General features: G+C 41.0%; 1 protein-coding gene across 9 annotated transcripts in view; it reads right to left on the minus strand.

The window, feature by feature from the left end:
• LOC308472331 (uncharacterized protein) overlaps positions 1–12,979 on the minus strand; it is an 81,573-nt gene that overhangs the window by 51,575 nt on the left and 17,019 nt on the right. For 8 of the 9 annotated variants that reach the window (XR_013983432.1, XR_013983433.1, XM_080997073.1 and 5 more), the window contains 3 exons: positions 6,235–6,444; positions 4,422–4,565; positions 1,936–2,099 (listed from right to left, as the gene is read on the minus strand). Coding sequence is in view for 7 of the 9 variants with exons in the window: in XM_080997073.1 (XP_080853199.1) it covers positions 1,936–2,099; positions 4,422–4,565; positions 6,235–6,444 (518 nt within the window). In the remaining 2 variants the exon portion in view is untranslated. The remainder of the gene's footprint in view (positions 1–1,935; positions 2,100–4,421; positions 4,566–6,234; positions 6,445–12,979) is intronic. The other variant, XM_080997072.1, reaches the window with a different exon arrangement.

The raw sequence follows: 12,979 nt of genomic DNA on the forward strand, positions 1-12,979 counted from the left end.
AAAAGACAAAGGTGTTGATTGGCATCCATTAGCACATCAAAGGAAGGGTCTCAGGACTGTGAAGGACAGGGTAGTCAAGGTGATAGGGAGGGAGAAGGCTGTGCTCACATGAGAAAAATATGCCTCTAAAAATGTTCTTGGGATAGGGAGTTGTTGTTTGAAGTAGGAATGCGCTGGGAAGAAGGGAAACAAAAGCCAGAAATAATCTTGGCAGGCTGACTGAAGTGAGGCTGGGCTCCAGTGCCGCACTGCTGTGGGGAACACACCCCTCTTGCAATGACTCCTTCCATCTAAATTCAGGTGTAAGTATGTGAATAAGAAGGACGTGGGTGGCGCTGTGGGTTAAACCACAGAGCCTAGGACTTGCTGATCAGATGGTCGGTGGTTCGAATCCCCGCGACGGGGTGAGCTCCCGTTGGTCAGTCCCTGCTCCTGCCCACCTAGCAGTTCGAAAGCACATCAAAGTGCAAATAAATAGGTACCGCTCTGGCGGGAAGGTAAACGGCGTTTCCGTGCGCTGCTCTGATTCGCCAGAAGCGGCTTAGTCATGCTGGCCACATGACCCGGAAGCTGTACGCTGGCTCCCTCGGCCAATAAAGCGAGATGAGCGCCGCAACCCCAGAGTCAGTCACTACTGGACCTAATGGTCAGAGGTCCCTTTACCTTTTATGTGAATAAGACATATTTCTTAAAGCTACAACAGCTTCCGCTGCGTCTTCTCAAAGGAGCACAAATTCTGGTTGGGCACCTAGAACTGTCCTGGAATCTTGCTACTGCTCGGCAGTCAGCAGGGTAGTGCTCAGCCTTTATAACAATACTTAAAACTCTTGTACAGGCATTACAGCTCTTCAGCCATGTACTTCAGGCCTTGATGGTAACTAGACTGATACAAGCAATTTTCCTCCCACTATTCCCTAGATTGCTTTTTAGCACCAGCTAATATACTCAAACGCAGCAATTGCAGTAGACTCATCTTGATGTTATCAGGGCCAGTTTATCAGTGGGCTGGTAAATTTTTTAAAGGAACTGATGTAACTGATGAATTAACCTAAACTGATTAAAGGGGGGGGGGGGAGAATGCTACTCATCACAGCACCTATACACTGGGCTAGACATAGCAGGACTTTCAAGGTACAAATCTGCTTTGTTTTTTTCTTGAGAGGGAGTACTATTAGTTTTCTTTAGTTCTTAGCCATCCAGCTAGCCTTTTCCCTCCCTCTGTTGCACCTTAGTGCATGTACCTAGCTTGGCTAGAGAACGGTCTAGGCTCTGCTCGCCAGTCTCCCAAACGACCTGCCAGCCAGTCCCATTTCTGAAGCTTACATGCCTTCCACACCCTTCTGCCTTTTTGGCTTGAGCAATAGAGAGAAAAAACCATCTTCAATGGGTCAGATTTGGCTTATGAATCTCCAGCAGCCTATTACATCTTCAGTCTAATTGATTACATATCTGATCAAATGTAAAAAGTTGCAGTGCATTAAACCTAAATTAGTCAGTTTTAAATGTACTTATGCCTGTTCTTTTCAATGATCTGATGTGTATGATTGGGTTTTTGCCTTTTTGAAATATTTCCAGCTCCTTTTCCTGAAAACAGGAAGAAAGGTAGCCTAAACTGAAACTAGCAATGTTTAAACCTTTTACAGTACAGTGGTACCTTGGGTTACATACGCTTCAGGTTACACACGCTTCAGGTTACAGACTCCGCTAACCCAGAAATATTACCTCAGGTTAAGAACTTTGCTTCAGGTTGAGAATAGAAATCGTGCTCTGGCGGCACGGCAGCAGCGGGAGGCCCCATTAGCTAAAGTGGTGCTTCAGGTTAAGAACAGTTTCATGTTAAGAACGGACCTCCGGAACGAATTAAGTACTTAACCCGAGGTACCATTATATGTCTTTTTGTTGTCTCAAATTTATCCTTGCACTAAAGTACAATACCTTTTCCTTTTCATTGTCAATTTTGACAAGGTTGACATCCTTGTAGTATGAACACTGCATGCTTGCCTGTGCGTACTGCCGTTTCCTTTTCTTTTCAAAATAATAGCAGTGTCCGTCATAAAACCACCATGGGGCATTCTGTGGACATTTTGGATTCCTGATGCCTGAAATGAAGAAAATTATAAGGAAACTAATGCTGATCTCTTATGTCAAGTGAGAACTGAACCTTTCTCTATAGTTGAGGATCATATCCATGATTGGATTTCTCCTCCAACTTGCTCCAAAAGACAGGTATGCCATCTGTAGTGGGCAGCCTGGCATCTTGCCTGCTCCAAAAAAGCAGCTTCAGGCACAGCTCCGCTTCTCTCTGTTATTATTCTTATTCTTAAGTGGTGAGTGTGTGATCTTTCCACGGGAGCATTTGATTGGCAGGAAGTGCATGGTATTTCACACATAACTGGTGCAATTACTCCATCTTCCAGTGAGGGGAGATTTTTTGTTATGTTCCACCACAAGAGAGCCAGTGTGGTGTAGTGGTTAAGAGCGATAGACTCACAATCTGGGGAACCGGGTTCACGTCTCCGCTCCTCCACATGCAGCTGCTGGGTGACCTTGGGCCAGTCACACTTCTCTGAAGTCTCTCAGACCCACTCACCTCACAGAGTGTTTGTTGTGGGGGAGGAAGGGAAAGGGAGATTGTTAGCTGCTTTGAGACTCCTTCGGGTAGTGATAAAGTGGGATATCAAATCCAAACTCTTCTCTTCTCTTCATCTTCCCAGGATTTTTCCATTGTTTGTTTGTCCTCTTGCTTGTAGATATAAATGCACCCCTTCCTTGTGACAATGGTTCTGTTTGTTTTCTTCTTAGAACACAACCACTACCCAAGTTTTGCAAATGTCTAAACATTGGTCTTCAAATTTGGTTTCACTAGTGCTATTTTAGCTATTTCTAATATCAGAGAAAGAAGACAGGCTGACTCAGCTGCCCCCCAGTAAGATTATTTATTCTTTTCCATACAGCCTTAGCTATATCACATGCTAAACTAAAGCATCATGGCCAACCCAGCAGTGCAGCAGCTTTTAGTACTCCAAGTGACAGGAACACATTCTGACAGATATTCAGTCAGTTAGACTACAGTCCTTTATGTATTTACCTGAAAGTAAACCTCACTCAACTCAGTATGCCTAAATTTTTATTAAACATGAATAGTTTACTAGGACAGGTCACAATCTTGCAGAAACTAGAGGTGTGCCAAACCATTCATTTTATTTTCATTAATATTTTCATCATGAAGCAAAGGCTCATGTATAATGCAGATATTCTGAAGCAAAAGTTGGTTGCAATGTTTGCCATTATACTATTTTCTGAGGTTTCACAACTGTACACCCTTTTCTTCATTCAAAAGCACTACCAGTTACACATATCAAATTTGCACTGAACGGAATCATGCTATTTTAACATGTTTTTTGCTTCACATTACCAACTGTATTTGCATCTGTTTGCATTTACTTTCTAGTGCTTTTCTACTGAAGTTCATACTGTATCTAGCTTTTTGTTTTATAGGGCCAAATGAGCTGCCTCCAGAGATATGTAGTTTTAGTCATCATGCCTTGTCTCTAAGCCTGTCTCAAAAATGTTTCCTTAAAAACAGCACCAACAAATCTCATAAGCATTTTGTAGCAACATCACCACATTGTATCTGCTTTTAAATAAGCATCTTTTTGTATTTTCCATTTTTTCTGTCATGGAGACTAATGAGCGCATCTAGCAAATACTGTATACAAATTGCTTGTTTTTAGTTTTGAGAAATGGCACAAACAAGAAAACTTCTATTTTGGAAATAAGAAGGGTAGAGGGTGTTGTGGGTAAAAAAAGTTCATGCAGATTGCACATGCTGGCGAACATATTCAAAACATCACGTTACAAGGAAAAATCTAAGGATGGAATTTTTTTAAAAAACCCAACTACTTAGTTATTTGAGCAAGTGGTCTCATATGCATTTCATCCTGCTGTGGTTTTACAGTTGGTTGAATTCAGTGGAAATACCCTTAACCTCCCCTGTAAATTAAACTGTTATTTGCAAGGGTTCTACCAAGGCTTAAAGTCAACCAGAATTTTCCATAGGAAGACAGCTCCACCCTTGCAAAATAAACATTCTAGATTTTCATTTGTGCTTATACAGTGGTACTTCTAGATGCGAACGGGATCCGTTCCAGAGCCCCGTTTGCATCTAGAAGCAAATGTAACTAGCGACGGCACGTCTGCGCACGCGCGGGTCGCTTTTCACCACTTCTGTGCATGTGCGTGACGTATTTTGAGCGTCTGCGCATGCACAAGCGGCGAAACCTGGAAGTAATGCGCTCCGTTACTTCCGGGTTGCCGCGGAGCGCAACTCAAACGCGCTCATCCCGAAGCACATTCAACCCGAGGTATGACTGTATATAGACAAAAAACCCCACACAAATCTGTTCAAAGTAATACTGTACCTAATTCACACAGTTCACCTTTGAACTGGCCAATACACTGCATCCTTTCTGGGCACTTGCCATTTACTGAATTACACCTGACTCCTCCATAGCATTTTTTACAATCGGATGCACAGTTATAACCATAGAAACGAAAGTTACATTCTGTGTAGAGAATCAGATAAACATTATTACACACTTAAAACAAAATCATACGAAACCTCAGAGAAAGCTGAGAAGCAACCAAATGACGTCACCATCTAGCCAGCTTCTGCACAGAACCAGCTGATTTAAATGTTAATATGCAGAAGGGGTTGTGGGAAATAGGGGAGTTGAGGACCTTGAGGCATCTGACATTAATAAAGATGAAGGCTGATGTAACAGCTTACTTCATTTTTTAAAAAACCAAAGATCAAGTAAGTTGAATTCCACCATTCCCAGTGAGAAAGCATATCAAACCATTGTAGAGAGGGAAGGGGCAGTATGGAGAAAGCAGATAATCCTGGTTGACTTTTAACACAGACACATAGATCTTAACCTAAAGGCTGTGCCTAAAGTAACTATGATTTGCCTGCCTGCACCATATACTTAATTCTCAGAGTTGTTTAAAAATCAACCCCTCTTTCCAGGAACTCTGGAGAATTGTAGCTCTGTGAGGGAAATAGGGGTCTCCTAACAGCTCTCAGCACCCTTAACAAATTACAGTTCTCAGGATGCCATTGGGGAAGATATGGCTGTTTTAAGTCATATGATACCACTTTAAATGCATCATGCAGACAGGATCTCAGACTGCTGTGAAGCTAAACTAGGGAGGAGGGTGGAAGAGAGAAACAGAAGGTAGGAACAAGTCATGAGCATTCAAAATTCCTTTTTCGGTACCTAAAATAATGTAAATGAGTAAGTAAAGACTCCCAGCTAAGACCAAGAAATATAGTACATGAGTGAAAGGAAGTAAAGACTAAGTGAGCAGAGTCTAGAGGACCAGTCCCTAAAACAAAGAAAAACAGGATAATCATATATGGGAAAATTATTGCTTCTGTAAGTCTCCTCCGTTTAGATTGCAGGACTTAAAATCTCTTGCTTGAAGCTTGGGGAGGGGGGGAGTATTTTTTTTTAAAGGAGGGCAATCCCTGTTGCAGGTAATGATACTGCACCCCACATAATACAGTTCTTTGAATTTTCATGTCATGTCTTTTGGAGAAATCTCTGCATAAGGTCACTGCAACTGTGATGAACTGGGTTCCAAAAGTTTTAAATTTCTAAACTCTCTCAAATGTGTGTATTTCTTGATTTTACTTAAGAAATGTGTTTTCTGGTCTTATGTCAAGAAAGACACACTTATGGTCAGGCTTAAAAAGTCCATGTATGACAGTCCACATGTGCACTGGAGGCTTTTTCTACATCACCACTATCCATTTTAGTCAGAAAACCCCTAAAATGGGTAGTTAATATCGTAGAGAGATGCAGCAAGAAAGGAGAACCTGAGAACTTTTCCCTGGCTTCCATATATGTGCATGAAAGCACTTTCTGCATGGGGCTTTTTAGATCCTGACCTATGAGTTTTGAATGTAAGCAAGATATGGCTTTGGCTAAGACATGAAATCTAAATCTGGGGAATGAAATAGAATTACATTTTACAGCTCAGATTTAAAATGGGAGCTATTTAGATTACAGTAAGAACAAATACACAAGCTTTTCAAACTAAATCAAAACTTGCATAGTGAAGAAAAATGAAAGATCCCTATAAGACCCACAATACTTTGCAAATATTTTTAGAGTACTAGTGCATTTTAAAAGCTGTTTACTAGTTTTTATTTCAGGCGCACAAACATACCACGTCTTATGTATGCAGTTCCAGTTTCATCATAAGTAACAATTATATCAACACCTCTTGTTCTTCTGTAGTATCGGTAATCTTTCACTATTCCTGTGCAGTTGGCATCATTTAAGCAGTCTAATGCAGCGGTGGAAAAGGAGGTATAAAAGTGAGGTTCTAATGGTCCTGACAAAAAGTGATCAGTATAGACATCAAAAAGATTTTCCACTGAGGTAAAAAGAAAAAAGAGGGAGGGGGCAGGAATTGTTTTTACTATCCATTCTAATAGAAATATGCTTAGAATAATTATCAAATAAAGTTTACAAGACATTCTTTTTATCCAGTTATGTTGTTTCATCTCAGAGTTCTTCTGTGGGTTACTTATCCTTTACAGACCTAGACAGTCAAATGTTTGCCAGTGCAACACCCTCAGCGCCCCCCCCCCCCGGGCGTTCAGAACATATACACGCCAGAGATACTTTAAAAGGAACTCCATGTCCTAGCAGAAGGGGCAAGGGTAAAATGTAAATCTCTAGCTTAGGTGTTTTCATAGCAATGTGTTGGACTCACCCACTGTTCCACAATATAGATTAAGACTTCTTACTCATTTAGCTTAAGAGTGTGAATGTGCTAGATATAATTGCTGTACCTACACGACATAAAGATTGATAGACAGATATTACTTCACATTAGTTACTCCTTTAGTTAATGTATATTTGATTTCACTGAATGAACCATTCTTTTGAGGTAGTCTGGTGAGAGAGTATGTTCTTGGTTAACAGATTAATTGCCAAGTACATCAGGGTCCAGAAAGGTCTTTTTCCATGAGTGGATGTGCCACTGCCTCTTTCTTTTAAAATATTTTCACTGTAGAATTTTGAACCTTTGACAATTCAATATTACATTTCTTATGCAATAAGATAATAGTGCAATCATAAAGCGGGGAAAGAAAGGTCAAGAGAAACAGATCAATATACCGTACATAAAAATCTAAACTATTGTAAATTGATTATAAGGTGAAAAATCATCATTTACATTGTCATACCACAATTATTTAAATATAAACAATTTCTCAATACATTTATTTTCCTGATTATTATATATTGTGTTCCTCTTATACAGTAACCTTATAATTAGACTAATTTGTCAAATTTTCCTCAACCATTCCTCTATAGTAGAGGGATCCTTAGTCTTCCATTTTTGAGTCATACTATATATTAAACCCACTTTAATTCTTTTGCACCTCCAGCACTGCTTATTTTGGCTATAAATTTTGCCAGTGTTATGTAGTTAGATACTATTGGAATAGTAATTTGAAATTGTTTTCTTTCATATTCACACCTAATAGTATTTTGGGGATTTTTTTTAATTCGAAACGCAACAGAGATAATGTTACAGATAATATTTGTTGGTAATAATCCATTTTTTAATTTCTTTTGTCTTTGATGTCAGCTGTAGGGTAATTAGATATAATCTATTCAATAATTTGAGTTATGGGGCTGAGATTAAAAAGTGTTTATTAGCAGGGTGGTAAAAGCTCCACATCTATTAAGTGATTTTCCTCCATCATTTAAAAAAAAATTTTGGTAATACTCTCCAGATATTACTTAGGACCTGCCAATAACAGATGATACAGCTCCATTATGGTCTCTGCCAACAGTCACTCCCCTTTCTGCATGGTTTTTCATTAAGTTGTTTAGGGATTTAAAGAAATTTGATTATTTATCAGTACATAGACATAGATCAGAGACTATGTATATTGAAATATGACCCCTTCTGAGTATTAATACCACCACCCCTTTCAAGACAGTGATTCCACATGGTCAGCACCCCCCATCCCCGACCTGAACAAGCCAGCCATGATGGGGAAATACTGGGACAGACAGCTAAAAGCACACTGTCCACATCCTCTGGCCTCAACTAATGGAACTGATCCCATGAGTACTTTAAATGAGAACAGGCAGCTTCTTTGATCAAGTGGCACTGCCACTAATTATTTAGTCAACAATCCACTACATTGGGGTGAGAACTTGTTCGGCTCAAGAGTCACATTATTTGGTGGTTAATCTTCCACAGGTCATGTGCAAGAACCGAGCAGTGCCACTTCAAAAATCTCTTTGATATACAAAATCACCCAACTGATTCATTCATTCATTCATTCATTTACTCTCTCCAATACACTTTTACGCCAAACCCCAGCAGCTGAGGATTCTATCTTTTTTCAAGTCTAATTGCCATAGATGGGTGATCTTCATGGAATTGGATTAAGTCCCAGCTGCAACTTCCAACCAGAGACTGTTTTCAAGTTTAATTACCCCCACCCAGGCAAATATCCAAGACAGCAACCCCTCCTGCAACCACAATACAGAGCTAGATCTACTGGAAGAGCCTTTTTGAGTTCCCTGTATCAATACTGTGTGCCAAAATTTGAAGTTTTGCAAAAGAGGGCATACTGCCCACAGTCAAGGATCCAAACACTGCAGTGATTTGTCAAAGATGACTTTGTAGAAAGCATAGACCATTCAAAAGCACTCTGAAAAAGAACAGCCTGTTTCCTTCCTTTTTATTCTGTACTATAGTCCTGTATATGTTTTGGCAAAGGAGTGTACATTCTGCACCTCCTAGGGCCAGCATGTGTACCCAATACTGTATGACTCATCTATACTAATTCTGCAAATACAGCAGATCTTGTCCAGTAATATTTCTGTTAGAAATTGTAGAAATACATTTTTTCACTAACTGGAGTTCTCCGTTAACTCATGTGTTTCCAAATTGCAATATGTGGAATGTGGAAAGAGTGACACACTGGTAATTCTCCTAAACATTCCGTAACAATGTATTTGAAAGAGAAGGGTATCTTTGAGCAGAATGTCCAGCAGCAATGTTGATCCCAGGATGGGCCACCTCAGTGCTCTCTGGCAAGTGTAGATCATCTGTTGGAGCATATGCCTTCCAAAGGATGCTTCCTCAGAGATACAAGTGTCAGAGCTGTATCAGTCTTTCCAAAACACATTTTGGAAGTCCTCCAAATGTCCAATGTGTGCCACTCCTTTTCTTTGTGGGACATACAGCAAGGCAAGCAAGGAAGGAAAACATCAGATTTTGTGCCTGGCGGAAGGCACAGTTGACCTTAGGTATAAACGTTGGTTTTGTTTGCAGAACTTTCATGTTTAAGAAACAAGAGAACCAGAGTTTTGAGACCCTTCTTGCTGAACTCCAAAAACAGCACCTTCCAGAATGGCATTTTAAAGTGTATCATATATATGGAGCCTCAAAGCTGATCAGTGCTTGCAAATCTTGTGAAGGTGCCACACCAGAAATCTGTGCACTTGATATTACAGGAGTCTCCCCTTAATATGCACTTCAAACTGGACTTCCGGGGTGGCACCATCGGTAATGGCGGACTCCCTCTGAACTGGAGGGACCAGCTCCGCATGAAACGGGTCTTTTCCACTACGGCGAAGCGGGGACCCTTCTGGAAATCACAGGCGGATGAAGCCTGTGACCGTGGGACTCGGCGGGCACCCTTAGCGCCCCCCCAACCTGCAAAGGAACCCACTAACGGGCTCCGAAGCGAAGAGGGGGAAGTGGCGCGGTGCTGTGAGTCAATTGCTTTTTCTGCGGAGCGAAGCCGCATAGCCGTTGCCGGAGAGTGCTGCCTTTTTCCTGGGACAATTTGGCATCTAAAATAACCACCCGTGAGTACTGGAACATTGAACATTTGGACTTTATTTTTTTTTTTTAAATAATATTTATTAAGATTTTCAAAAAAAAGAAAATACAGAAAGCAAAAGTTAAAATACGTTCATAGCCTTATTTTCATAAATCCACTTTCTGGGACTCCCCCCTTCCCCCACCCCTACCATATTCCTTTTTCATATTGTTGGCTCCACAAGCTCTCAGTTCTGATTAAAAACTTAATTTGTTTAAACCATTATTCGAATTTAAAATTTCTACACTCCACATCAATACCCTTAATAAAACACAGAAAATTTCTTTCCCAGGGTCCACCCCATTTTCATTCCACAATTTCCCTTTTTTTTTTTTAATAATAAAAACACCCCACATAATAAAAATATCAGAAATAAGAAATAAAGAGTATAATAGATGAGACAAAGCCAGTTCAAAAAAAGAAGTTAACAAGCCTTTGGATTTTAGTTCTCCCCCCCTGTCCCCGGTTTAATTTCCCCCTGACCACCAAACCATGTTATCCGCCTGGAATTCTTACAATCCATGAATCACCTATTTCCCCCAACTCCTTGCTGGTTTTTTTTTTTCTTTTTTTCCCTTTCATAATTATTTTTAGAACACTTAACTTCAGATCTTTAATAAAGCTCCCCCCATTGTTCTTTCCAAATTGTAGTCCAGTTTCCTCTTGTTCCGCTGCTGAAACGTTCTAATTCAGAAGCTTAGTAAGTCTGCAGGGATTATTGTTATTCAGGAACAAAAACTTGCGTTCAGTCCCTTCCTTTCTTCAATAGAAAATTCTATTGTCTCCTTTAGCTATACACCCTGTAGACAAAATATTATTTCCGTTTTGCAGCTTTCCCAGAAGATAACCAGTCCTGTAAAATTCCAATGGTGTTTTTTTCACTTACGACCATCTTTGTAATGTCCCGAAACTCCTCTAGGGGGATTGTTATAACTTTGTCTTCTCTAGTCCAAAAGTCCGATTGTTATCCATGTTTTCGCCATTTTGTATCCAAGTTTTAACAAGTTGTAGCAAATTGTAACAAATTTAGCCAGCAAAGTTCTCATAATAAAATCCTCTCTGCTTTCCGACTTTGACAGCTACTTTGACAGCTGTCAAAATCTCCGACTCTTTTCACCAGGCTCTCTCTTCAATCACCCCGGTTCCCGGGGGGGGGGTTACGTTTCTTCTCCCTCAATTCATCCTCCAGCACAGTTCTTATGATTCCCCATCGTGGAATTCTTAGTTATTATCAGCAATACAAATCTTTTTGGACCTTGGTTTCCCCGTCCTTGTCTTGAAAAGTTTACAATAGGGGGGGGGACTGACTTCCTTTTTGGATCCCCCCCCGCTCGTATCCAATTCAAAAAGAAATTCTTTTTTTCCTCCTTTTAAACCCAGTTTCCAAATTACTCACGGGTTGTTGTCTAAAAGTCCGAATTTTCAATAGAAGAAGTCAGCGCTCTCCGCCGGATGGCATGCGGCTGCGCTCGGCAGGGATAGCAGAGGACTCAAAGCACCACGCTTCTCCCCGGCACCCGATCCGTAGCCTTTAAAAAGGCTCCTTCACGAGTCGGGAGGGCGCTAGCGGTGCCAGCCGAGTCTCCATGTCCACGACCCTCGTGGCCGTGGTTTTTAAGGGTCCCCGCATCGCCGGTGCGGTAGGACCCAGCCCCTGCCGAGCAGGCTCCCTCCGGAGCTCGGAGGGAGTCCGCCATTCGGCGATGGCGCCAACCCGGAAGTCCTGAACATTTGGACTTTAAATAAGAACTGGCGAAATAGAAAGGAATTTGGACTTTAAAATTTATCTTAATTTGGTACTGAAACGGGAAGGTCTAAACAGGAAGTCAGCCTTCCGTTTCCTTGTAGCCAGAATAAAGCAAAGACAACATAAACTAGAGCTTTAAAAATCACTTTCAAAGGATTGGTTTTCATCATTTAAAATCGCTGAACCCCCCTTCGGCAGCAGGAGAAGAAGGGGGATCTTCTTTTTTGGGCTGTTTAAACCTGCAGAAGTGACTTTAAAGCAAAGTAATTTTCCACCGTCCTGATCCTGGAGCGGGGTGTCAGAATTGACGTTTGAAGCTCATTGACCAGAAACAAATGTCTTTGACAGATAGTTAAAAGAAGAGAAACATAGTGATTCCATTGTTTCCTTTCGCATTTTAAAAAGAACAAATATGGACAAAATACCTTAAAAAAGAAACTTTGTTGCTATTGTTTTTAAAAGAAAGAACAATCAGAAGATTTCCCCCTAGAGGGGAACTGTGAAATTGTAACTAATTCCTGGGAGCTTGCAGCTGCCACAGATTACAACCGTGGGAAAGGATTTGTGACCTTGCAGGACAATGTCTTCAGAAGCACTGTTGGGTGCTCTCTGCAAAATAAATGCCCTATTGGATCAGTTAAGCCAGAAGACGGATTTGATGACTAATGCGGCCAGAACCTTTGAACAGGTAGTGGGAAATTATATGGAGCCCACCCAGGAGCTAAAACAGGAGTGTGCCATGACAGAACAGCTGAGAGAAGAGGATGCTGCTGAATCTTGGGCGCCAGAGACGGAGGGAGCTGCGGCCCAGCAGGAACATAAATTTTTGGATTTGACAAATGAACTTGGAAAAAACCAGACTTGGAAAGATAAAGTTTGGTTTGGTTTGGAAATGGGGGGTTGGACAGACCCCCCTATACAGGGAGATTTGGACTTTTCGAGTCTGGCAATGGGCCGTCAGATGTTTGGAGCTGTGGGGGCTCTCAATTTTGGAGGGAATCTGAAACATGTTTTTAAATACCACATGGAGTCTAGTCTGGACTATGGAAAAGGGGCTGATTTGTTGAAAAGGGTCAAAAATATTACCAAGCTGGAGTTCCCACGAATGAAAGGAAAATATGAAGAAGAGCTGCGGAAGGGACATGGAAGAGACTTGAGGGCCTCGGATATAAGATTACCAGGTTAATGTGCTAGATTAATAGGATAAAAAGGACTGACAGAACCCGGGACCAGGAGGAAGGGACGCTGGATGAAGATTGGATTGTTCATTTCTTTTCTCTTTTTATTATCATTAGGATTGTTCT

The sequence above is a fragment of the Podarcis pityusensis genome (genome assembly GCF_964106645.2).
Source record: "Podarcis pityusensis genome assembly, chromosome: 2".
In the NCBI taxonomy this organism is placed as follows: Eukaryota; Metazoa; Chordata; class Lepidosauria; order Squamata; family Lacertidae; genus Podarcis; species Podarcis pityusensis.